This window comes from Heptranchias perlo, chromosome 2 (assembly GCF_035084215.1).
Source record: "Heptranchias perlo isolate sHepPer1 chromosome 2, sHepPer1.hap1, whole genome shotgun sequence".
Lineage (NCBI taxonomy): Eukaryota > Metazoa > Chordata > Chondrichthyes > Hexanchiformes > Hexanchidae > Heptranchias > Heptranchias perlo.
Window position 1 is genome coordinate 132,804,541 of NC_090326.1, and position 26,810 is coordinate 132,831,350.

The following is a 26,810-nucleotide window of genomic DNA, read 5'->3' on the forward strand; positions in this document are numbered from 1 at the left end:
CAAATCCATCTGTTACGGGTAATACTGGAAATGTACTCTTGTACTGATCCAGAATGTGCATGCCTCTAATGTTTAAAAAGCCTAACTGTCATTGAACAGCTGTCCTTTCCCCCTGCTGGGATATATTCCCGTCACTCCAATGACTTCCAAGCATCCTGTACGTCTGGCAAACCTACCCATAAATCAGACATGAAATATATTTTGGAATTTATCCTGTACAAAAATGAAACCTCAGCATAGACCACCATTGAGTAACCATCTAAAATATTTCCAAAATCAGTTTATTGTGGGTGGTGGTGGTTGGGGTGGGGGTGTGGAAGAGCTGAGAATGTGATTTAAACATTAATTTGCTGCAAATAGTGATTGTGTAAAACAATAGATGATTATAGCTATTCATATACAGTATACTTTTATTCCCCATTTTTCCACTTACACAAAAAGACACCAAATATACTTTTTAATGAACTTTTAAAAAAAAATCCACTTCAACCACAATGTATTCCCACATATTCTGAATAGCAACTTTCTCCTCCCTCAGAAAAGAAAGTTGTTGCTGCATAGTTTAAAAAAATAGTCCGATTATTTCTGGCAACCAAGATAGATGACAAGAGCAATATAGGTCATTTAGAAATAAAAACACAATCTATGTTACAATGTCAGAATTTGACCAACCACTGTTTTACACAGCCACTGTTGTATATTTGGAAGCAGTATTAAAGTATAAAGCCTTACTTGAATTTTGAGCATAAAGAGGGCCACCATTAACATGAGGCTGCACAGAAAACTGAGAAGTCACCGAAGGATTTCGCCTGAAGCCCCCTGAAGATGCCGTAGAGGTGGTGGAATTATGCCGAGAGATCTGCCTGGTCATGGTACTGTACTGGGAGCCAGGAGCCGAACCAGGGCCAGCTAGAAGCGTTAAGAAAGGTAATAGCAGGGGAGGAAAAAAGAAATACTCATTATTCCAGAATTTCTGAAAGACAGACTTGATCAGTGGAAGAAAACATGAATCCTCAAACCAGCCATAGTAGGAAAAAGAGGGAAAATTAAAGTTTCAGTTTTATCGCACTTGTGCAAGATCTAAAATTTGCATTAAAATCAATTGGCACAGCTTCCTCACTCAGGAAAAGGCCCTTATTCCATTCTATCGCAGCTCATGTTCATCTTATCATTTTTCGAAAAGTCAAAAGACAATCAGATTATCTCCACCTTAGCCATTCTTTAATCATACTTTCCACAAGAGTTCCAAGAAGTCCTATTTCCTGTTGAATCTGGATGACGTTATAGGCACTCAAAAAATACAAATTCTTAACACCATCACCAATACCAACAGCAAACATTAACTAGGTGATAGCAACAAGCCATTATAAATTAGTAGCATTATTATAAATGCATATAAACTGGTTTTTAATTCAAATTCTTTAGATTAAGGATTAAACATAGAATCAAAGAATGGTTACAGCACAGGAGGCAGCCATTTGGCCCATCAAGCCCGAGCCATTGATAGCTTCAATGACAAATTGATAATCCCTTAAAAGCATACATGCATTTATAATAGGAGGCCTCAAGTGACATCAATCCATGTTAGTGTCATAACTAGGAAATTCTTCAGAAACTGATTTGACAGAAAATACTACCCTTGGCCCCCTCTCTTCTCCCACCCCCCCCCCACCACCAGTTTGTCAAAACATTCCAAAACCTAACAGGGCAGGCTAGAGATTTTTTTTTGCCAACATAAAGTCATTTAGAAATCTTAATGTCCCTACACAAAGGCAGAAATGAGGAAGGGGAAGAGGGAGACTATTTTTTCTTACTATAGCTTAGTTGGTTAAATTATGCACATCAGAAAGGTCCCAGATTCAAATCCCAGATTGTACTGAGTTAGTTGATCTCAGTTAGAGCATCTGTAGGGAACTCTGCCTCAGTGCTCCTGGGCTTTTTTTCGTGAGTGAGGGGGTGGGGGGGGGGGGGGGGGGTTGAGGGTGAGATGAGAGCAAGTGACAAAAAAATGTCAAATTGCCCAGGGCCCCTGCTCAGCAACCCTTAGTTGACATGGACATTGGATAAGGACAAGATTAGGCTCAGGTTTGCTGTTTCCCACATTCAAAAAATTGCCTCGAATCACAAATTAATGAATAGCAGCCACTTGGGCAAGATACCAAAGGAAGACCATTACTTGTGAAATCATACTGCAGCAAGTAGTCAACACTTTCAAGAGGGAAATAAAACTGGCAGATAAAGAAAAAGATAGAGCAGGCTTTTGGTGATTGGTTTATATTTTAATTTTAGAAGTTCCTGGTCAGCTGACCAATCCCAAGCCAGTGGCAACCCTACTTCAAAGACACTTACATGGATTAAAAGTACTTCAGCCTACAACAAACAGTTCCTTATAACCCAAAACCATATCACCAAGATTTTATCATTTGCAACCCACTGCAAATCAACACCATTTTTGCACATCCGTGATAGCATTATGAGTCAACTGTGAATGAAAGGACAAACGCATGAATAGTCCCAAGCAGGAGCCAGTCTCACCTATCAAACTGCCCGCTGGCAGTGGAGGGGGTGGTGGTGGTAGGAAAGGGGCTCCAGCAGGGACAGAATATGATGCTAACAAAAAAAAAAATCAAATTGTGGTTATAACAATTTACCCGGTAGAACTTTGTAAATATTAATGGGAAATGTGATGTTAAAATCTTATCAAATGACATGTGTTCATCCAAGACGACAGCAAGTGTATGCGTCACATCATGCTAACATCTCACCTAATACAGGGACATCAGGCAATGGAGGGGATGGGGGAAAAGAGGAGAAACAGGATCATTTGCTAACAGAGAAAACAGTGCAGACAAAAAATGGGGAAGGAAAGGGAGATATCTTGCAAAAATGCCACACATAGGTCACATTACAAAATCAGTTTTTCACGGTTTATGGTCAAGTATCTATGCATACAGTTTGATTTCAGGTGGAACAAGTTTGACAAGATTCAGGATCTGTAGCAATACGAGGTGAAAATTCACACTATGCTTCCAATGAGTTACAGAATGGCACTGCTGGTGAAAACAGTTCAACCAAACCCGAACTTAAAATTCAAAAAAATCCTTGCTTATTGTTTAATTTAGTAAGATTTAACAGACTTAAGTTGTGTTCTTGAGGTTCAGTTCGCCACAAGATGCATTCCCTCTTCTATCTTAAACACAACAGCTTTAATTGGATCATGCTTAAATGCCCTATCTTCAGACATAAGCCATTTCAAAAATTAACCGAGTAAGTTTAACAAAATATATAATCCAGGAGTGAAATGAAGCTGATGGGCCTGAACACGATGGAATGTCCTGTTTTGGCAACAAATGCCGTTAATTGGGATATTTTAGCTCCCTGCACATATCGCACTATGTTTGCGACTCAAATTGCTGGAATATCGATCCAGTGACAGTGTAGCAAGGTCAATAACGAATCAGGGATCTAGTGGACAGCACAGCCAATGGCTCATCCCACTGACCAACTACATGGCACTATAAAGAGCTGAGAAGCGTCGCCATAGCTCAGACTGAGGCGTGGCACTGGGCAAGCCCGTCTGCAGAGCGGAACAAATGTTCCGACAAACTACGGGTACAATGCAACTCATCGCATATTTCACTTACTCCATTATTTACTGGAACCTTTGCATATTAATAATGGTGTATGCTGTTAGAGTCATTACTATGGCGCAAGTTCCCAGCAATTTCAGGCTCCATATTTTCAACTTCAAAACTATTGTAACAAAGCCTTTAAGATCAGTTTTCAATGGCAGCCCGTGCATAAAGGGATACCACAACTAAAATTAGTCCGGCTTCTCAAAAAAAAATTGCAAATGGAGAAGACAAAGTTAAAAAAATGTAGCTTCAGTTATACTTAGTAACTCAGCTTTACCCAAGACTATGACAAAAACAACAGATTGAAGAGTTCACTTTCCCAATAGTACTCAATGTACGTTACTGAATACATCTCATACAGCTATGCAAATAGTAAGGTTATTAGATATGTTAAATGCCAAATGAAGGTCTGAAGCAAATACTACTGTTTACCTTTTTACATCTAAATAATTCCTAGAGCACATTTTTGTATCACAAAAAAAATCACATCATTAAGTGTTTCATAGAGGTCTTGTTAACACATGCATTTTGCATTACATTAACCAGATACAATATTGCGAAATATGGGGATCTGAAAGAGCAACTGCTTTTCTTCCAGTATCAGGAAATTACTACATATGTGCCTCATTTGCCCAGTGACTTCAGATCTATACTGCATCAAAACTCTGCATTACATATTATAGGAAGGACCATGCAAATCCTGCTGTATCCACCAGGACATCTTGTTTCATCTTGGAAGTGCTGCTGAATCCTAATGCCACTAATCCATTATTTTGTCCTTTAATAAAGCAGCACAGTCCATTCCACTAGCTCAGATACTTTGCCAAATACACAGCTTAAATAGGATGCACCTTCCGAAATTCCAAATACAGCAATTGAAGAGGAACATAAAGAACATAAACGCAGAGAATCAGTAAACTCAATTCTCATTCGGGCTTGTCTTTTTCCTAGGAAGAACTTGGCAATGCACAAGTAGTCTATTTTTCAGCCTTATTTTAATACAAGTCAAGAGTCAGCCACAGAACAGTAACAAGACGATCAGACATGTGGCTGCAGTGTGCATCATCTACAAGATGCACTGCAGCAACTCGCCAAGGCTTCTTTGACAGCAGGTCCCAAACCCGCAACCTCTACCACCTAGAAGGTTGAGGGCAGCAGGCGCATGAGAACACCACCACCTGCGTGTTCCCCTCCAAGTCACACACCATCCCGACTTGGAAATATATCGCCGTTCCTTCATCGTCGCTGGGTCAAAATCCTGGAACTTCCTACCTAACAGCACTGTGGGAGAACCTTCACCACACAGACTGCAGCGGTTCAAGTAGGTTCACTACCACCTTCTCAAGGGCAATCAGGGATCGGCAATAAATGCTGGTCTTGCCAGCACGCCCACATCCCACATCCCACGAATGAATTAAAAAGAAATGTGCGCGATACTGTGCATATCCATAGTACCAATGACATAACCTGCCAAGTTTCAAGGAAGTTTGATGCTATCACAAATGTCAATTCTGATTTCCTGGATTGTTCTCTGCAGTTACAATCTGACTTGACAGGTGTTAAGAATTCTCAGCTTACCTGCTGAGAGACTGCTTAGATCACTACATTTTGGACCAACTAGTTGAAACAAAAATTTGAATGGAAATTATATTGAATTGTTTTTAGTGACCAGAAATGAATACAAAACTTTATGGCAGCCCATACCTTGAATGGCTAACTTGATTAGATTAATCTATTTTTCCTGTCTATTTTAGTGCAAATTATTGGACACTTAAATCAGCATATCCATCTCTATATTTTCATAGGTGTAGTGATGAAAAGCTCCTTCATTTTAAAAGTACAGGGAAATTAATTCTCAGACTTGAAACAACTTTTTAAACAGATTCTTGAGCATCAACCATTAATTAATCCGTAAAGCACTGGAAATGAACAAACCTGGCAAAAGGGTGGGTGGTGAAGGTGTAGGCACAGCAATAGGAATGCCAATACTGCTACTCCCGCTATTTTCTCGGCTTCCACTTCCTCCACTGCTCCCACTGAGGAAAAAATATATTTAAAAACAATCAAAAAAACTGCAATTTTCCCCCTACCCCAAAAGCAATGATTCCTTGCTAGATCACAGTTTAATAAGAGCTGCAGTATCTCACCCATAGATTCACATGCAAGCCTCAGTAAACCTCAACTGGCTATTCAACCACAGAGGCATTACAGCCAAAGCCAATCCTGTACTCAACATGCACATATGCATTTCCAGCAAGGTGTGCAATATGAATCGGAAGCAGGAACGCCAGCCATTTTTTACCCCCCATAAAAGAGGGGGTGCAGAAGCCAATTAGTGCTTCTTCCTGTTTGGCTCAGATCAGCTAACTCAATAGAGACGAGATTGAGCCTGGGTGTTTCCTGGTATGTACAACTTGACTAAATTTTAAAAATTTTTTGCAAGAAAAACCTATCACTATCTTAAACACTGACAGAAGTGTGTTCAGAATCACTGAAGAAATCCTTTACAGGCTGTAATTTGTCATGGTACATCAACAACCTGCCATTTACAGAAGAAATTACTGCACCATTGAGACACATGGTTTCCAGGTTACAAGAAAAATAAAGAAAACTAAATTTAGAGCACAGCAGATTGTATTACTTTTTCTCTTCCCCTCAACTCAATATGGCATAGATGTCACTAATATTTGCTTCAAAATTTCAATGTGTGCAACTATATACTGTCACATGAGAATTATTACTCTCATTTATGCATCATACTCTACAGAAGTGCTGCAAGTCTAATTCAGTCTGGACAGATAGACATCTGCATCTGGTACAAACTGAAGATTTTTCTTCAAAAAACTATTTTGGTTTAATTGTTTCATTACTTGGCTATTTCACTAGATTTGTTCTGAAAAACTAACTTTTCCCAAATTCATCCTACCCTATGTTCTTCCTGGACAGGAGATGGAGTTCCTGCCAAGCAGTGCAAGTGGCAAATTGATTGGCATAACCCATATTACAGCTACTGGTCTGAGGAGGGTTGCTGTAGACATAACTTCAGGTTAACAAAGCGTTATAACAAGTAAAATAAAGCAAAAAGGTAATAATTTGCTGGCTACACTGTGTAGCGCACACACTCCAGGACTTGAACACATAATTCAGGCTGGCATTTCAATGCAATATTGAGGGAGTGTTGCATTGTCTGGGGCCTGTCGTTGGAGGAGACATTAAACCAAAGCTCCAACTTCTTATGGATGCCATGCCACATTCTGAAGAGCAGATAAATCTGGTGTCCGAGCCAATGTTTCTCCTTTAACTAATGCCATCAGCAAAACAAATCAACGGGTCATTAAATGTTTCATCGTTATTTGCAGGGCTTAGCTGTGTGTAAGATGGCTGCTCTAACACAGCAGTGACTGTACTTCCACGCAGTTCATTGTCTATGAAGCACTTTGAAGCATGAGAGATGTAATAATGCAGTACGTAAATGTAAGATTTTTAGGGGAACATTTAGAAGAACAATTATTAAGGAAGTGGCAACAGGGCACTGAGAAAATCATATGATTAGGCAGAGTCAACGTGGTTTTATGAAAGGGAAATCACATTTGACAAGTTTTAGAGTTTTTTGAGGATGTAACTAGCCAGGTAGATAAAGTGGAACCAGTGGATGCAGCATATTTGGATTTTCAAAAGGCATTCAATAAGGTGCCACAGAAAAGGTTGTTACACAAGGTAAGGGCTCATAGGGTTGGGGGTAATATATTAGCATGGATAGAGGATTGGTTAAAGGACAAAAGTAGGGATAAATGGGTCACACTCAGGTTGGCAGGATGTAACTAGTGGGGTACCGCAAGGATCGGCGCTTGGGCTTCAGCTATTTACAATCTATATTTATGACTTGGATGAAGGGATCGAGTGTAATATATCCAGGTTTGCTGACGATACAAAGCTAGGTGGGAAAGTAAGCTGTGAGGGAGGACAAGTAGTCTGCATAGGGATATAGACAGGTTAAATGGGTGGGCAAAAAGGTGGCATATAGAGTATAATATGGAGAAATGAGAGGTTATTCACTTTGGTAGGAAGAATAGAAACAGAATATTTTTTAATATGGTGAGAAACTTAAAGGTTGCTGTTCAGAGAGACTTGGTGTCCTCATACAAGAAACACAGTTAGTATGCAGGTACAGCAGGCAGTTAGAAAAGCAAATGAAATGTTGGCCTTTATTATAAGGGGGTTGGAGTACAAGAGTAAGGAAGTCTTACTACAGTTGTACAGGGCTTCAGTGAGACCTCATCTGGAATACTGCGTACAGTTTTGGTCGTCTTATCTAAGGAAGGATATACTTGCCTTGGAGGCGGTACAACAAAGTTTGCTATATTCATTCCTGGGATGAGAAGGTTGTCCTGTGAAGAGAGGAGGAGTAGAATGGGCCTATACTCTGGAGTTTAGAAGAATGAGGTGATCTCATTGAAACGTACAAGATTATTAGGAGGCTTGACAGAGTAGATGAGAGATTGTTTCCCCTGGCTAGAGTGTCCAGAACTAGGGGGCATAGTCGCAGGATAAGGGGTCGGCCATTCAAGACTGAGATGAGGAGGAATTTCTTCGCACAGAATCTTTGCAATTCTCTACCCTAAAGGACTGTGAATGCTGAGTCACTGAATATATTCAAGGCTGAGATGGATAGATTTTTGGACTCTAGGGGAATCAAGGGATATGGGGATTGGGCCGGAAAGTGGAGTTGAGGTCAAAGATCAGCCATGATCTGATTGAATGGTGGAGCAGGCTCGAGGGGCTGTAAGGCCTACTCCTGCTCCTATTTCTTATGTTCTTAACAATCTGAATCTACCAGGAAAACATCAAAAACATGAACAAAATCAAGTTAACTCAATGCAAATGGACAAAATGAATAAAAGGTGCAGTGAACAAAAACAGGAAATGAAATAAAGATTAATAAATTACTTGAAACCAGAGTCTTACATTTTGCTCCTTTGTGGTCAGAAGACACCTCAGCCCTAACTTCAGAGGAATGTTATCCACCAGCATGTTACTATTCCCCATACCCATTATTCTTCTGATAATTAAATGAGACTGAAATTATAGTTAGTTCTGTGCTGTGAGTTCATGTTCATTAAGTACTTTATGTAAGAAACACTAGTTCATTCCTTGCAGAGCATTGAGAAAACAGTGTTTCATAGAAATTTACAGCACACAAGGTGGCTCTTCTGCCCATCATGTCTGTGCCAGCTGAAAGTGTTATCCAGCCTAATCCCACTTTCCAGCTCTTGGTCCGTTGCATTGTAGGTTACGGCACCTCAGGTGCACATCCAAATACCCTTTAAATGCGATGACAGGGTGGTAGAGGCAGAAACTTTCAGGTAGCAAGTTCCAGGCCACCATCACCCTCGGTGAAAAAAATCTCTCAACTCCCCTCTAATTCTTCGACCAGTCACTTCAAATCTATGCCCTCTGTTTATCGACCTCGCTGTTAAGGGAACTAGGTCCTCCCAATCCACTATTTATTTTATACACCACAATTGAATCACCCCTCAGCCTCCTCTGTTCAGAAGAAAATCTCAGCCTATCCAATCTTTCCTCGTAACTAGAATTCTCTAGTCCTGGCAACATCCGCATAAATCTCCTCTGTACCCTCTCTAGTGCAATCACATCTTTCCTGTAATGTGGCGGCCAAAACTGTACACAGTACTCAAGCTGTGGCTAACTAGTGTTTTATACAGTTCTCGCATAACCTCCCTGCTCTTCTATTCTATGTCTCGGCTAATAAAGGAAAGTATCCCATATGCCTTCTTAACCACCATATCTACCTGCCCTGCTACTTCTTTCTGGTGTTGAACAACATTACTTAATGTAACAGCCACGAGTAGGATTATCTGAGCTACCAACCACCAGTTATTGCTCACAATGTTTAAATCACTGATGCACTGCAACTGAAGCTGGGAAAAGAGAGAAAGGAGGAAAACATTTTTCAACCATCGTGAAATGGCATCAATTTTACTTACTGCAAAATGCCAACCCAACAACAAAAAAAACTCACATGGCTAAGGAAGGGACATTAGAATGGCATGCAGCATTGAGACTGATACATACAACCTTCTGGTGACTTAGTTGAAAAATCCATAGTCTTGAACAGCAATTAGTAATCTGTCTAGGACCTAAATACACAATCAATAGACACTAGCTGCTGGACCTGCTATAATCAGGTGCTGTCCATTTGCACAGTTAAACTACATACTCATGAAGTCAGTTGTCAAAGCAAGGCAATGATATCAGAATGAGAAGGGGAAGTGGAAATTTCCATGTCCATAACTGTGCCATCTGGCAAATTCCTCAATCACAGCTTTTTACATTGCTCTTTTTTAAAGAAAGTGGAGGAGGTAAGAGGCACACAAACAGTCAGAATGCAAAGCAACTGTGAGTGAGAAATCAAGAAAGTCACCTCGTTTGATATCACATTCCTTGTACCAAATGGCTCAATGGTGGCATAGCCAGGAGCCGAAAACAAGCTAAAATCTTTTCTGGAGAAAGGTGGATGAGAAAAGGGAGATCCAATGAGCTGGAGATAATTAGGCAATTTTTCAAAGAACCACAATAGCTTACTACAAAGTTCTTGTAAGACTGCAGTATTATAGAAGTACAAATATTTTGGTATGCTATCAATACTACAAGCTGGACCAATTCACTCAAAAGCATTTACGTTCATAAAAGTGTGGTCAGATCAATGGAGGTACTATTATATACAAGAACTGCAGCTTCACAATTCTGAATTACTGTTTTGTTACAGTCCTGTTTCAGAATTATTGATACGTGTCTTGATACAAATTTAATGCTGTCTTTCCCAAGATAAGGCAGACACCAAGGAGTACATCTCAGGTATTCAAATCAATCCAATTTAGGCATGAAAAAGTGAAGCAAGCAGCAAATTAAAAGTGGTTGCACTCATGAGATACTTAGCTTGTCAAAGCATTGAGTCACTAAATCAAGGAGACTCCAATTTAAAAGCCAAATCTATGCCAAGTTAGCTGATGTCAGTCAGGGTGGTGGTAGAACTCTAATGGTCTCAACATCCTTTGGTTACGGAAAGGAAAACTAGCCATGGTTTATGCTCTGATTGCTATCCAGTGATTCCTTCTGGAAGTGCATGGGTGAGTGAACGTTGGATAAGGCTAGGATGGGACCTGGCCATGATGCTCCTGCAGCTGGACACACCATCGAGGCTCACAAATAAATTTTCACTTGAGTGAGTTATCGGTAGGCAACCAGCACAAATGGAACTACAATTCGGCAAAAAGTCCAAAGTTTTCAGGAACGAAGGGGCGGGGAAGAAAATCGGCGGACTGGGAAAAACGCACAGCGCAGTACGAATCTGCTGAATGAAACAGCCATTAAGACCCTAATCTAAAGAACGAACTTAATTCTCCACTTCGGATAACGATCCTCAGCAAAATGGTATTTATTTTACTAATGTAGCCTAATGGAATTTGGATGTTGAATTATATGCCGCATCCAAGAAACTTTGGATGGGAGAGCAGACGGACAGAATATCAAGTACTGTAGTGCATTACCATTGTTAGAAGCAGTATTATGTATTAATAGGTCAGGTTTTCCATTTTGGCTGTACCATCAGGAGAAGCTAGGGATGGAGGCTGGCAATATTGCAGGGGTTGAAATGGGATTAGTGAACCCAATCTTGAAATTTGCTGATGACAAAGTAGGTTTTCTAAATAGTGACGACGACTGTACGAGACTTTAGGAGGACAGACAGGTTTAGCAGAATGGACAGGTGATAGATGCAATCTAATGTGGGTAATTGTGAAGCAATACTTTTTTTTAAAAAAAGAGAAAGGAATGGGGGTATACACTCAATGAAAAGACATAGAAGGATAATGAACAGAGGCCTCGGGTTCAAATACATAATTCCCTGCAAGTGCAGGTAAATAAAGCCATAAAAAAAGCAATAGGACTTTGGGTTTTATAAATAGGGGCATAAAGAGTGTAATGACAAATTTATACAAAACATTGGTCAAGCCACAATTAGAGTCCTATATGTGGTTTTGGGCGGCCCATTATAAAAAAAGACACTAAAGCCAGAGAGTTCACAGTGCAGATTCATCAGGATGATTCCAGGGATCAGTAAATCTAGTTATATGGAGAGATTGAAGATACTTGGATTATTTATACTGGAATTGAGACGGCTAAGATGATTATAAATCTCTTAAATGTCACGAAAAATTGATAGCGTGAATAGGAAAAGACTAACTCCACTGGTTGGGCAGTCAGTGACAATGGGTCATGAATTTAAAATCATTAGATGAGAGGAGAGGAGTGGGAGAAATTTCTTTATACAGACAGTTGTTGAAGCATGGAATGTTTTGCCACATAGAGCAGTTGAAGTAGAGACCACTGCAGCTTGTATGGGAAAACTGGATAAACATTTGAAGCAGAGGAAGATCCAAGGCTGCAAGGGAGGTGCAAGGCAGAGAGATTAGTTTTGGATTGCTATAGCAAAGAGCCAGCACTGACAATGGATTGAAAGGTCTCTTTCTGTGATCTAAACTTCTACGGTTCTAAACAGTGATTTCTTGATTGTGACTCGCAAAAGACCCGGACCATCTCACCCTATCACAACAGACACTAGTCACCCCGGTGGAACCACTGTGACCAAGCCTGGTACCTCCTGTTTAAGTGCTGCAATGAAGCATACATTTTCACCAAAGTGCAAGTGTTAGCAGAGACATTATAGAATCAGAAGTTTACAACATGGAAACAGGCCCTTGGGCCCAACATGTCCACGTCACCCAGTTTATACCACTAAGCTAGTCCCAGTTGCCTGCACTTGGCCCATATCCCTCTATACCCATCTTACCCATGTAACTGTCCAAATGCTTTTTAAAAGACAAAATTGTACCCGCCTCCACTACTGCCTCTGGCAGCTCGTTCCAGACACTCACCACCCTTTGAGTGAAAACATTGCCCCTCTGGACCCTTTTGTATCTCTCCCCTCTCACCTTAAATCTATGCCCCCTCGTTATAAACTCCCCTACCTTTGGGAAAAGATTTTGACTATCTACCTTATCTATACCCCTCATTATTTTATAGACTTCTATAAGATCACCCCTTAACCTCCTACTCTCCAGGGAAAAAAGTCTCAGCCTATCCAACCTCTCCCTATAAGTCAAACCATCAAGTCCAGGTAGCATCCTAGTAAATCTTTTCTGCACTCTTTCTAGTTTAATAATATCCTTTCTATAATAGGGTGACCAGAACTGTACACAGTATTCCAAGTGTGGCCTAACTAATGTCTTGTACAACTTCAACAAGACATCCCAACTTCTGTATTCAATGTTCTGACCAATGAAACCAAGCATGCCGAATGCCTTCTTCACCACCCTATCCACCCGTGACTCCACTTTCAAGGAGCTATGAACCTGTACTCCTAGATCTCTTTGTTCAATAACTCTCCCCAACGCCCTACCATTAACGAAGTAGGTCCTGGCCCGATTCGATCTACCAAAATGCATCACCTCACATTTATCTAAATTAAACTCCATCTGCCATTCATCGGCCCACTGGCCCAATTTATCAAGATCCCGTTGCAATCCTAGATAACCTTCTTCACTGTCCACAATGCCACCAATCTAGGTGTCATCTGCAAACTTACTAACCATGCCTCCTAAATTCTCATCCAAATCATTAATATAAATAACAAATAACAGCAGACCCAGCACCGATCCGAGGCACACCGCTGGTCACAGGCCTCCAGTTTGAAAAACAACCCTCTACAACCACCCTCTGTCTTCTGTCGTCAATCCAATTTTGTATCCAATTGGCTACCTCACCTTGGATCCCGTGAGATTTAACCTTATGTAACAACCTACCATGCGGTACCTTGTCAAAGGCTTTGCTAAAGTCCATGTAGATCACGTCTATTGCACAGCCCTCATCTATCTTCTTGGTTACCCCTTCAAAAAACTCAATCAAATTCGTGAGACATGATTTTCCTCACAAAACCATGCTGACTGTTCCTAATCAGTCCCTGCCTCTCCAAATGCCTGTAGGACTGCAAAAAAACACAGATGCTGGAAATCTGATTAGGACTGCATGATATCAGTCTACTTTAACAATCCCAAACATCTTGTATTCCAGAAAACTACTTCCAGGAAACTATACCACAGCTAAATAGACTGAACGAGAAAACATTCGCGCCAGTTAAGTGCCAGGCAATGACCATCTCCAACAAGAGTCTAACCATCTCGCCTTGACATTCAACGGCATCAACATCCTGGGGGTCACCATTGACCAGAAACTTAACTGGACCAGCCATATAAATACTGTGGCTACAACAGCAGGTCAGAGGCTGGGTATTCTGCGGCGAGTGACTCACCTCCTGACTCCCCAAAGCCTTTCCACCATCTACAAGGCACAAGTCAGGAGTGTGATGGAATACTCTCCACTTGCCTGGATGAGTGCAGCTCCAACAGCACTCAAGAAGCTCGACACCATCCAAGATAAAGCAGCCCGCTTGATCGGCACCCCATCCACCACCCTAAACGTTCACTCCCTTCACCACCGGCGCATAGTGGCTGCAGAGTGTACCATCCACAGGATGCACTGCAGCAACTCGCCAAGGCTTCTTCGACTGCACCTCCCAAACCCACGACCTCTACCACCTAGAAGGACAAGAGCAGCAGGCACATGGGAACAACACCACCTGCACGTTCCCCTCCAAGTCACACACCATCCCGACTTGGAAATATATCACCGTTCCCTCATCATTGCTGGGTCAAAATCCTGGAACTCCCTTCTCAGCAGCACTGTGGGAGAACAGTCACCACACGGACTGCAGCGGTTCAAGGCGGCGGCTCACCACCACCTTCGAGGGCAATTAGGGATGGGCAATAAATGCCGGCCTCGCCAGCGACGCCCACATCCCATGAACGAATAAAAAAAAAGGTGGGGGGTGCTAAACTGACAGAAAAAGAACATTCTTGACTTGGGACTGAAGATAGACGCCAAATTAAGATGTCCAAACCTTTATGGTGCAGTGATGCTAGTGAGCTTCCGATGCACATCCTCCAACCAGGACAGGATTTCACACCTTGAGCAGCATATATACCTTCCACAATTCAAAACTTAGATCACTTTTCATTTTAGTACCTATTGAATTCCTGACCACCCCATGTCCCCTCACCCCCCAATTCAAATGAAGACCACATCTACAGATCATCAGCTAGTGTTTTAAACCCCTTCACTTCAAATACATCAGCCACACAGCAGGTTGGGATCAGGTTGGTACAAGTGCCAATGCACAACTCCAATTACCTTCAAAGGGAAAGAGTACCTGTATTTTACCACCCAGCACCCACAGTCAACTGGAGAAAAATCAAGCAGAAAAACAAATGCTTTTTTCTATACTGGGCTAAGTGCCATGCTAGTGGCACCAGCTCCCAACTTGCAAGTCTTGAACAGCTAGCAGGAACCCAAAGTAAGCTTGGATTTTCTGAAGCCAGCAACCACTAAGTTCTGGCAAAAAAAAATGGTGCTTCCTCCACCATCATCAGCAAATCTGCTTTGGGTTTGCTGCCAGATACACAAGACCTGGTCGATGGGAGCCAGGGCCACTAGCACAGTTGTCGATATAAAAATAGCTGAAGAGCAGATCCGGCTTCAATTATCCTGACCCTGAAAGTCATTTCAGATTAAAAGTTGCGTCACTGATCACAGATAAAGCATTCATACCTGTGCGTTCTCGGCCTTTGGTTCAGTGATGCTGTTCTACTAGGGCTTTGTTGGTTTGCAGCCACGATCCGAGCAGGACTAGTCATGTAATCATTAGGAATAACAGGTGGTTTGACAGGCTCTAACGTTTTGTAGGGAGTGATTCGTCTGAAGATAGAGGAAAAATTACTTCATATTTTTGTCCAAACAGACAAGTTTGAGCAAACAAGCAGCTATGAATCAGATGCTGCCAACACCAGCTTTTGTCAAAGCAAACGATTCTCTAAGTTCTCAATATTACTTTGTATGGTTAACAGCAGCCTTGTGGGAGTTGTTAAAAATTGGATCCCTAATTTAAGTACAGTGGAATAAAATTAACACACCCAAGGCTGCTCAGGTATCCCAGTGGTTGGTACAAGAGGCTTAATTGAAAGTTCATTCCTACCCATAAGCTGTGAATGCTTTGTGGCCTAGAACGGTTTAAGAGATAGAAAGAGAAAATACAATTTTCTCAGGTCCTCGGGGGTAGGGGAGCGGTAGTAAATACAACAACGACGAAGTCAATAGTAATGATGCAGGGACTCCCAGAATGTCACTATATTCTACTTTAAGGTTTTTGTTTATTACAGCGAAGAATATTGGTAAAATGAGAACTTATCAAGTTACATCTACTTCCTGTGCATTTCATTTACAAGAGCATAACAGGTGTGAAAGAGTTCATTTCAATAAATAAAATCCAGCAACACAAACTGAAATAGGATAATGCTCTCTGGAGTGTTTGTTCAAGGCTAGATATAGGTTTCCACCAACTGAAGGGTCAGTTTCTATTCCACACACCACTACAGCAACAGTCAAAGCAATTCCGAGCCCCACCATATTTATACTTACAATCCATAAGTTTGAACATACAACTAATACTTTATGGAGGTACAGAATGGATTATTTCTAAACAAGTGAAAACTTTCTTCCCTGCCTTGAAATAAGCAATTGATATAGCCCAATGTGACCATTTAAAGCAAGGCGAGCCATTAGAAATTAAAGCACTTTCTCACACCAATATATGCAACTCTACTGACTGGAATGTCTCACTTTCTGAACATATTTCACTAAATCTGGCCAATTACTACCCCATTAGCCTACTCTCAATCAGCAAAGTGATAGAAGGTGTTGTCGACAGTGCTATCAAGCGGCACTTACTCACCAATAACCTGCTCACCGATGCTCAGTTTGGGTTCCACCAGGACCACTCGGCACCACACCTCATTACAGCTTTTTGTCCATGTTTGGACCAAAAGAGCTGAATTCCAGAGGTGAGGTGAGAGTGATTGCCCTTTATATCAAGGCAGCATTTGACAGAGTGTGGCACCAAGGAGCCCGAGTAAAATTGAAGTCAATGGGAATCAGGGGGAAAACTCTCCAGTGGCTGGAGTCATACCTAGCACAAAGGAAGACGGTAGTGGTTGTTGGAGGCCAATCACCTCAGCCCCAGGACATTGCTGCAGGAGTTCCTCAGGGCAGTGTCCTAGGCCCAACCATCTTCAGTTGCTTCATCAATGACCTTCCCTCCATCATATAGTAGAAAAAAAAGAGGATAGCATGCTGGAAATCCCAAGAAAACTAATATTGAATCGGGGACAGGGACTCTATAAAATTAACATAAGTAAAGCAATTGTAACGAAGAAAATAATAGCACTAAAGAGTGACAAATCCCCAGGACCAGATGGTTTCCATCCCAGGGTTTTAAAGGAAGTAGTGAGCACATTGCAGATGCCCTAACTATAATCTTTCAAAGTACTCTAGATTCAGGAACTGTCCCTCGAGATTGGAAAATTGCACGTCACTCCGCTTTTTAAGAAAGGAGAGAGGGGGAAACCGGGGAATTATAGGCCAGTTAACCTAACATCTGTTGTGGGGAAATTGCTGGAGTCTATAATTAAGGATAGGGTGAGTGAACACCAAGAATTTTCAGTTAATCAGGGCGAGCCAGCATGGATTTATGAAAGGTAGGTCGTGCCTGACAAACCTGATTGAACTTTTTGAAGAGGTGACTAAATGTCAATGGATGTTATCTATATGGACTTCCAGAAGGCATTTGATAAGGTCCCACATAAGAGACTGTTAGCTAAGATAGATGCCCATGGAATAGAGGGAAAAGTACGGACTTGGTTAGGAAACTGGCTGAGTGAAAGGCGACAGAGAGTAGGGATAATGGGTAAGTATTCACATTGACAGGATGTGACTAGTGGAGTCGCCCAGGGATCTGTCTTGGGGCCTCAATTATTCACAATATTTATTAACGACTTAGATGAAGGCATAGAAAGTATCATATCTAAGTTTGCCAATGACACAAAGATTGGCGGCATTGTAAGCAGTGTAGATGAAAACATAAAATCACAAAGGGATATTGATAGATTAGGTGAATGGGCAAAACTGGCAGATGGAATTCAATGTAGACAAATGTGGGGTCATCCACTTTGGATCAAAAAAGCATAGAACAGGGTAGTTTCTAAATGGTAAAAAGTTAACAGTGGCTGTCCAAAGGGACTTAGGGGTTCAGGTACATAGATCATTGAAGTGTCATGAACAGGTGCAGAAAATAATCAATAAGGTTAATGGAATGCTGGCCTTTATATCTAGAGGACTGAAGTACAAGGGGGCAGAAGTTAGGCTGCAGCTATACAAAACCCTGGTTAGACCGCACCTGGAGTACTGTGAGCAGCTCTGGGCACCACACCTTCGGAAGGACATATTGGCCTTGGAGGGAGTGCAGCGTAGGTTTACTAGAATGATACCCGGACTTCAAGGATTAAGTTACAAGGAGAGATTACATGAATTGGGGTTGTATTCTCCAAAGTTTAGAAGATTAAGGGGTGATCTGATCAAAGTTTATAAGATATTAAGGGGAACTGATAGGGTGGATAGAGAGAAACTATTTCCATTGGTTGGGGATTCCAGGAGTAGGGGGCACAGTCTAAAAATTAGAGCCAGACATTTCAGGAGCGAGATTAGAAAACATTCCTACACACAAAGGGTGGTAGAAGTTTGGAACTCTTCCGCAAACGGCAATTGATACTAGCTCAATTGCTAAATTTGAATTAAGGAATCTTACAACACCAGGTTATAGTCACCTCAGTCCATCACCGGCATCTCCACATCATAAATTTAAATGTGAGATAGATAGCTTTTTGGCAACCAAAAGGTATTAAGGGATATGGGCCAAAGGCAGGTATATGGAGTTAGATCACAGATCAGCCATGATCTTATCAAATGGCAGAGCAGGCACGAGGGCCTGAATGGCCTACTCCTGTTCCTATAAGGTCAGAAATGGGGATGTTCGCTGATGATTGCAGTGTTCAGTTCCATTCGCAACCACTCAGATAACGAAGCAGTCCGAGCCCGCATGCAGCAAGACCTGGACAATATCCAGGCTTAGGATCATAAGTGGCAAGTAACATTCGCGCCAGATAAGTGCCAGGCAATGACCATCTCCAACAAGAGAGGGTCTAACCACCTCCCCCTTGACATTCAACAGCATTACCATTGCCGAATCCCCCACCATCAACATCCTGGGGGTCACCATTGACCAGAAACTTAACTGGACCAGCCATATAAATATTGTGGCTACAAGAGGTCAGAGGCTGGGTATTCTGCTGACCACCTGACTCCCCAAAGCCTTTCCACCATCTACAAGGCACAAGTCAGGAGTGCGATGGAATACTCTCCACTTGCGTGGGTGAGTGCAGCTCCAACAACACTCAAGAAGCTCGACACCATCCACGACAAAGCAGCCCACTTCATTGGCACCCCATCCACCACCCTATACATTCACTCCCTTCACCACCGGCGCACTGTGGCTCCAGTGTGTACCATCCACAGGATGCACTGCAGCAACTCGCCCAAGCTTCTTCGACAGCACCTCCCAAACCCCCGACCTCTGCCACCTAAAAGGACAAGAGCAGCAGGCACATGGGAAAAACACCACCTGCACGTTCCCCTCCAAGTCACACACCATCCCGACTTGGAAATATATCGCCGTTCCTTCATCGTCGCTGGGTCAAAATCCCGGAACTCCCTTCCTAACAGCACTGTGGGAGAACCTTCACCACATGGACTGCAGCGGTTCAAGGCGGCGGCTCACCACCACCTTCTCCAGGGCAATTAGGGATGGGCAATAAATGCCAGCCTCGCCAGCAATGCCCACATCCCATGAACGAATAAAAAAAACATCAGTCAACCCTTCAAAGGAAATTGAAGATGGCATATTACAGCATAGCAAAAATTTAACCTGGCTTTCTCATTTAAAGGCAACAGCATACCCTAATGTTCCACGTCCAGACATCGGGGGGCTTGGCGGCTTTTGTGTAGGTGGGTTTGTCCTGGTAAGCGTGCCAGTTCTTGCAGGCTGGTTACTTCCATGCTGCAACAAAATGAACTGCGGTCAATACATATTCAGTGCTTAATTGAAACCAGTTACTATTAACTAATTATTTTTACTCTGTATTAATAAAATGGACCCCAATATCACTTGGTTTTATGAACATGATAAATAGGAACAAAGCAGTTCAGCTCCCTGAAGTTTATGTGAAGAGGAGCTGAGGTCACAAACCAGGAAAGTACAAGCTTTAAAACCTGATCAATGCTAAATTGACTGATCTCAGCCAGGCTGGCAGAAAGCACAATTGGCCTCCAAAGCACCCCCAGCTGGAATTGCGTTGGGAGGGGTTGCGGGGAAAAGAGATCAGATGAGGATAGGTTTGGGTTCAGTTGCAATGTGCTACCAGCCATTAGACACACTGTCACTGACCAGGCTGAGGGGTAAATATTAGCCAGTTGGGCAGGTACTGGAGTATGATCAGCTCCAAAGAACAATACCCCAAAGAATTTTTTAAAAATTAGGATTTCCCAGATGTGAATTTAATTGCGACTATGTTTAAAAAGTACAAATTTGGTACACAAATTTTGTAATTACTTCAATTAGGAAGTTATGCAGTACACCTAAACACATTTGCTATTCAGGAAAAGTTTTTTTTAAAAACTTGTCACTTAAGTGATAGAAGCATATACCCTTAGGATAATGTTCCACATTAAAATTATGGAGAATCTTACCAAGATACCCCAAAGATATCTGGGTAATCCTGAATGCAATGAGGGGATCACCACTCAACTGCTTAATCTCATGAAAAATCATTTAGTCTATGACATACTTCAGAGACACCCCCTATGATCAATACATCATTAGAATAATACATTGGGATAGCTAACTAAAAAACTGTTTTGAGCATTTACAATGCTATTGCACCCAAAAAATAAAGGAAATGTGAACAGACCAGGATGTTGCAGTTTTAACGTCTATTTCTATCACTGGTGCACTACAATTCAAATAGGAAATTGTTCATCTTACCTTGGCTTTAAGCCACTTAATGTTGCCAAAAGGGGAGAAAAATAAAGCAGAAATTAACCACATATCAATAAGTTTGGTGGAAAAGAGTTAAACAAATTCAGCAGCAAAAATGCTGATATTCAGATATTTAATGCTTCCTGTTATTAAGATAGTGGCACAATGTCTATTCACATTAACAAGTCAGCCAGCTGAGGTACTGGAAATAATTAGGTTCCTCTTCAATTAACACCAAGATAAACATTCCCACTCTGTTACGCACAAGCCAAGAGTACAGGAACATATGACTGTCAAATAGCTTATGGATTTGTAACAATTCAATCTTGAGATCAACTTAACATTGGCATAGTTTTACAAAAGTAAAACAAATTGGGGGGGGGGGGGGGGGGGGGTGGCGGGTGAGAGACAAAAACTTATTCAACACAACTAGAGTTTGTATTAAGCTGGATCACATGCACAACTTTCTGCAGATGACTGGTAAACACCTTTTGCACAATTAACAGTCACTGAGAAAGTTGAATCAGCCCAGGCTGTAAGTGTGAACATGAGTGATCAGGATTTAGCTGGGGTTTTTGAGAGCTTAAATCAAGTCTCACTGTGTGAATCCACATGGATTGTCCAGTTGTCAAATTGTCCAGTTTATACAGCTGGCATTCAACCAAGTAGTCCTTTGCATACATAATTTCCCAATTCTATTTTCTCCAGCAAGCAAAATGAAGACATTTTTACATTATTGCAATGCCACAGACAATCAAAGCACATGCCTTGGCATGCAGGATAAACTTACAGACCTCAGTTCAACAGATTGCACAGTCCAGATCAACCTATTCCTGGATCTCCGAATCTGCTGCCTTTGCTCCAACCTTGGCCTCCTGAACATACTCAGCCAGTTCAGCACGTCTGTTATGACTCTTGCTCAGATAAATGTATCTTTTTTTTAATTCGTTCACGGGATGTGGGCGTCGCTGGCGAGGCCAGCATTTATTGCCCATCCCTAATTGCCCTCGGGAAGGTGGCTCCCCTCTCCTACAGACTCATTGGAGGAGGTCTATTTGAATGCAAGTTGGTCTTCTACACATACCCAGGAGGTTTATAAATCGACCTTGTGTCGCCCTACAGAATACAGAGACACAGGACAGTATATAATTAAGCAGTCCACGCCTGCATGCAACAAGACCTGGACAGCATCCAGGCTTGGGCTCATAAGTGGCAAGTAACATTCACGCCAGACAAGTGCCAGGCAATGAACATCTCCAACAAGAGAATCTAACCACCTCCTTGACATTCAACGGCATTACCATCGCCGAATCCCCCACCAACATCCTGGAGGTCACCATTGACCAGAAACTTAACTGGACTAGCCATATAAATACTGTGGCTACAACAGCAGGTCAGAGGCTGGGTATTCTGTGGCGAGTGACTCACCTGACTCCCCAAAGCCTTTCCACCATCTACAAGGCACAAGTCAGGAGTGTGATGGAATACTCCCCACTTGCCTGGATGAGTGCAGCTGCAACAACACTCAAGAAGCTTAACACCATCCAGGACAAAGAAGCCCGCTTGATTGGCACCCATTCACCACCCGTAACATTTACTCCCTCCACCACCGGCGCATGTTGTTTGCATGCCCGAGTGTAGAAGTCCCAAAGCCGTCTACTATGCCGAGCTGCAGTCCGAATATCGCAACAGAGGTGGCCAGATTAATTGCTATAAAGACACACTGACTGCCATCTTGCAATATTAATCCTGACAGCGGCTGTCGTGTGTACCAGCCACAGGATGCACTGCAGCAACTCGCCAAGGCTTCTTTGACAGCACCTCCCAAACCCACAACCTCTACCACCGAGAAGGACAAGGGCAGCAGGCACATGGGACCACCAACACCTGCACATTCCCTTCCAAGTCACACACCATCCCAACTTGGAAAGAGATCACCGTTCCTTCATAGTCGCTGGGTCAAAATCCTGGAACTCCCTACCTAACAGCACTGTGGGAGAACCTTCACCACACGAACTGCAGCAGTTCAAGGCAGCTCACCACCACCTTCTCAAGGGCAATTAGGGATGGGCACTAAATGCTGGCTTTGCCAGTGATGCCCACATCCCACGAACGAATCAAAAAAATGTCCAGACCAGCACAACTGGACCTTTTTGATCGTGGCCTCAATTCCAGTTATACTGCAGCGCTTGAGGACATCAGTGCTTGACACTGTCCTGTCACTTGATGCTAGCAATACATCGTAGACAGCGCAAGAGGAAATGGTCAAGTCTCTTGATGCAACAGCGGAAGCAGATCCACAACCCTGTCCATATAGTAAGATGGTGATGACAACAGCTTGGTATAAAGCAACTTTTGTTGGAAGGTCCCCAATTTTGATTGCTATCCAGTGATCCCTTCTGGATGCACATGAGTGGATGTCATCTAAGGACAAGACCAGGCTCAGGATCAAACACCCTGACATTGGGACATTTTACTATGTTAAAGGTGCTATATAAATGCAAGCAGTTGTTGTTAAGATTCATAGATGTAGAATGACTTGAACAAATTACTGCAGAGCAGCCATGGAACAGTACCCTAGTGATGAATTTATAAGAAGAAAGTAAATAAGATTCCCCACCCCTCAGTACTGTACAGACCTGTTTCAAAAGCCATCAGCAAAAATACCGTGATTTGGCATGCTATCTTAAAATGTTCATGTTCAAAGAAAATCCTTTTCTTTCTCCGGACTTAACAGCTCCCATAAGATCAGGTTAGATCGTTGGTTAAAAAATGCATTAAAGGATATGAGGAGCAAGTAGGAGAGCGAATTAGACTTGTCGGCTCACGTGGGGAACACCAGCACAGACTTTGTGCCAAAAGCTCCGTTTCTGTGCTACAACCCTCCAGGATTCTAGGTTTAGTGTCAAACATGACTGATTCAATTTCCAAAACAACTGCCAGGAAATGATTGACAGCCACTTATTTAAGAAAGCAAAGTCTGTCAATTAAAGCATCTTTCAAAATGAAAAGCTGCACTTGACCTGTAATAGGATATAGATTGGCTTTAATTGAAAATGGTTCAATCAGGGAAGGTACCATATGGACTTCACAGAATTACAGCACAGATCAACTCAAAGCACCCTTCAGCTTCAAAAGAGTAAAAAGCTAAATTAGAATGGCTAAGCCCTCCTACACATTCCACGTTCCAAGTATCTTCAAATTTAATGAAAGCAAAACACTGGATACTGGAAATCTGAAATAAAAACAGAAAACGCAGTGAACACTCAGGTGAGGCAGCATTGTGGAGAACAGATGAGTTAACATTTCAGGTGTTGACCCAGCCAGTTCGAACAAAGGCTCTACTCTTGAAATATTAAGATCTGTTCTCTCCACCGATGCTGACTGTCCTGCTGAGTGGTTCCTGCATGGTTTTGTTTTTGTTTTGATTTCCAGCATCTGTAGCTTTTTTTTTGCTATGAAACCAATTGTTCTGCAGCTTCCTCAATAATCTAATGCCCTTTCATTACAGAACCACCTCATAATTGTGCTGGCTCCCCCCTGTGTATACTTTTCCATTTTATACAACAGGCGCATCAAACAATGACAAAACTGCATGTGGACAAGGTTTCTATATGCACAATTGCTCACCAGTCAAATCCAAAAGTGTATCATTAGCCTATGCAAATTGGCTGAGAGCTCAGGCCTCCTGGCGCAGGAGCCAAGAAGGCAAACTTGACTCAATTGCCACTGGCAGCACCCAGGCAAACTACCTTCAAGGGTTTGGTTGCCTGTCGGCACCAGTACCAAGTTAGGTGTAAAATTAAAATGGGACACTTATTCTGTGTCTCATTTTTTGTCAATCTACGATAACCAGAGATAAAGGAGTAGGCCTAGTTTAATTCATGCAGTTGGAGGGAGACCAGGCCTTTCACCAGCTGCACATAAGCCATTTTTATCATGCTCCAGTGCTGTGCTCATGCAGCCAATGCCTTGTGACTTAAAAACGGGATCATCCCCGCCACCAGCTCCAGCAAATCTGGCAAGCTACCTGGGTGCTGCCGCCAATGGCTGCACGAAACCAGATTGTCTGGAGCCAGCAGCACGGGAGCAATATACAAGCAACTAAATAATGTAAAATCAACTTGCCTATTGAACAAAGTCCTACTCTGCAAAAGGTTTGAAATCAACAAGGACAAGTATGAATTCTTGATAAAAGCAATCCTGTGCACATCATTAAAAATATATATTTGACAATTCCATTTTACTTGCATGCAACAGTGTAGAAAACCAAAGGCAGAATTTTTAAATCTAGAGAATGAAGTGGGAGACACAGCATAATTCTACCTTTTTAAAAAACTTTTGCAGTTGTGGAGTAGCTCATAGCAGAGGACTAAACTTTCACCCTGGTCTTTCATCAAGCTCATATCTCAGCTATGACTCAAATTTTGCTGGTTATTAGCCAAACCATTAAAATGAAGCATGTTATGGTAAAAAAAAAGGCATTTTCTGCCTACAAAAGTGGGGGGAAAAAAAACCTATAAAGTAACAGCAGTTGCATCCAAGAACCGAATCCAAAACACTCCACTGGCTAAGGAATGGAAGCATGGTAGAGCTGGGGACCTAAATATTCTGGGAGATAGTTAGGCCTTATGGCACTAATTACCAATTATTGGCATCCAGCATTTATGCTGTTAAATCTGGTTCCTTTATCCCAGCAGCAGATTCGTAGTCCGATTAGAAACCGGCTCTTAAAAAAAACGGAGTCAATATGAAAGGATTTGACTTTGAATTACCCTTTACACCATGTTTACCTTTTCATGAAACAGTTAGAGTAATCACAAAAAGTACAGTTCTCAACATTCTGGAGTTTTTCTTGCTCTTTACCAAATCTAGCAGAGCCTTAACGAGGCACATTACGGCCATCAGGTTTGACATGCTACAAGCAACTCCACGTGGTCACCCAAATATATTCAAGTTGTGCAGTATGTTTTTTTTAATTCTAGACTCACGAATTCTACCCATTTCACTGCCTAACTCCCCACGATATGCTACAAAGGCTGCCACTTCCATGATTACACCTTACCTCCTACAATCTGATTCATAGAAAGCAAATTTCATATTAAAAGGCAGAGCTTACCAATACTACTTAGTGAGTTAGACTATTCCAGTTATAGTGATCATACAAAAGAATGGTTTCACCATCTCGTATGGATGAAGTCCACCAACTTGACCCCGAACTAGCAGCCATAACAAGATTATTATTATTACAGCTCCTTGTGCCATAAACAATGTAGATTTTGCAGCAGTTTTATTCTTACTGAGCAATATGGAAAGCTCTGTCTCCATTAAGCAGAAACTGGATTCTCAAATTGTAAAAGTAGAGGCAACAGACAGGCACGCTAAACAAAAGGAACAAATAACAGGGAAACAAGACACTTCAGGTGGCAACCCCTACCAGGCTAGAAACACCCACTTACCCAAAACAATGAAAAATTTGCCCTGGTTTTTTGCTTCATCATTTTAATCAATAGTTTAAACCACAGTTTGCTAAAAATGATAGCACTTCTCAAAATCAAATGATCTTAAATGCAAAGTTAATATTTTTAAGGCTGGTGCAAAAATGTCAATGTGGTGGCTTTTAAGAAGAGTTTTGGAAACTTGGTTTGGGGTGGGGGGGGGGCGGAGGGGAGGGGAAAGAGGAGAATACTAAGACCAGGGGCACTAAGTGTCCCAACATGTGGCTAGGGCTGAACTCCACCTTCAGAAGTTGTAAATTAAGAACAGTGGAGTCTCAATTATCTATGTTTCCACTATACTACTTCACTTATCCACAAGAATTTTGACAGCACACATGCAGGCTGCACTGTGGAAAACATTGAAGGGGTAGTGGACAGATATCAACTCTTCTTCCAAATCATTTCTTTTCAAACATTCAGTTATTCTCACACTGTCAAAATAGAATGCAAAGAGAATGGGGGAACAAAACGGAAAGCAACCGTGAAGAGATCACAGAAGGAAAAGGACTCAAAGTACCAGAATCAGATTTAGCTCATTATGCATGGTTTGTTTTCAAATTG

At 41.9% G+C, this 26,810-nt stretch overlaps 1 protein-coding gene across 9 annotated transcripts in view; it reads right to left on the reverse strand.

Moving 5' to 3' along the window:
• abi1a (abl-interactor 1a) overlaps positions 1 to 26,810 on the reverse strand; it is a 134,170-nt gene that overhangs the window by 16,558 nt on the left and 90,802 nt on the right. For 2 of the 9 annotated variants that reach the window (XM_068007145.1, XM_068007143.1), the window contains exons 4-8: positions 19,673 to 19,773; positions 15,378 to 15,524; positions 5,571 to 5,671; positions 2,536 to 2,610; positions 733 to 909 (exon numbers count right to left, since the gene is read on the reverse strand). In XM_068007145.1, coding sequence (XP_067863246.1) covers positions 733 to 909; positions 2,536 to 2,610; positions 5,571 to 5,671; positions 15,378 to 15,524; positions 19,673 to 19,773 — 601 coding nt within the window. The remainder of the gene's footprint in view (positions 1 to 732; positions 910 to 2,535; positions 2,611 to 5,570; positions 5,672 to 15,377; positions 15,525 to 19,672; positions 19,774 to 26,810) is intronic. The other 7 variants (XM_068007147.1, XM_068007144.1, XM_068007150.1 and 4 more) reach the window with 4 other exon arrangements.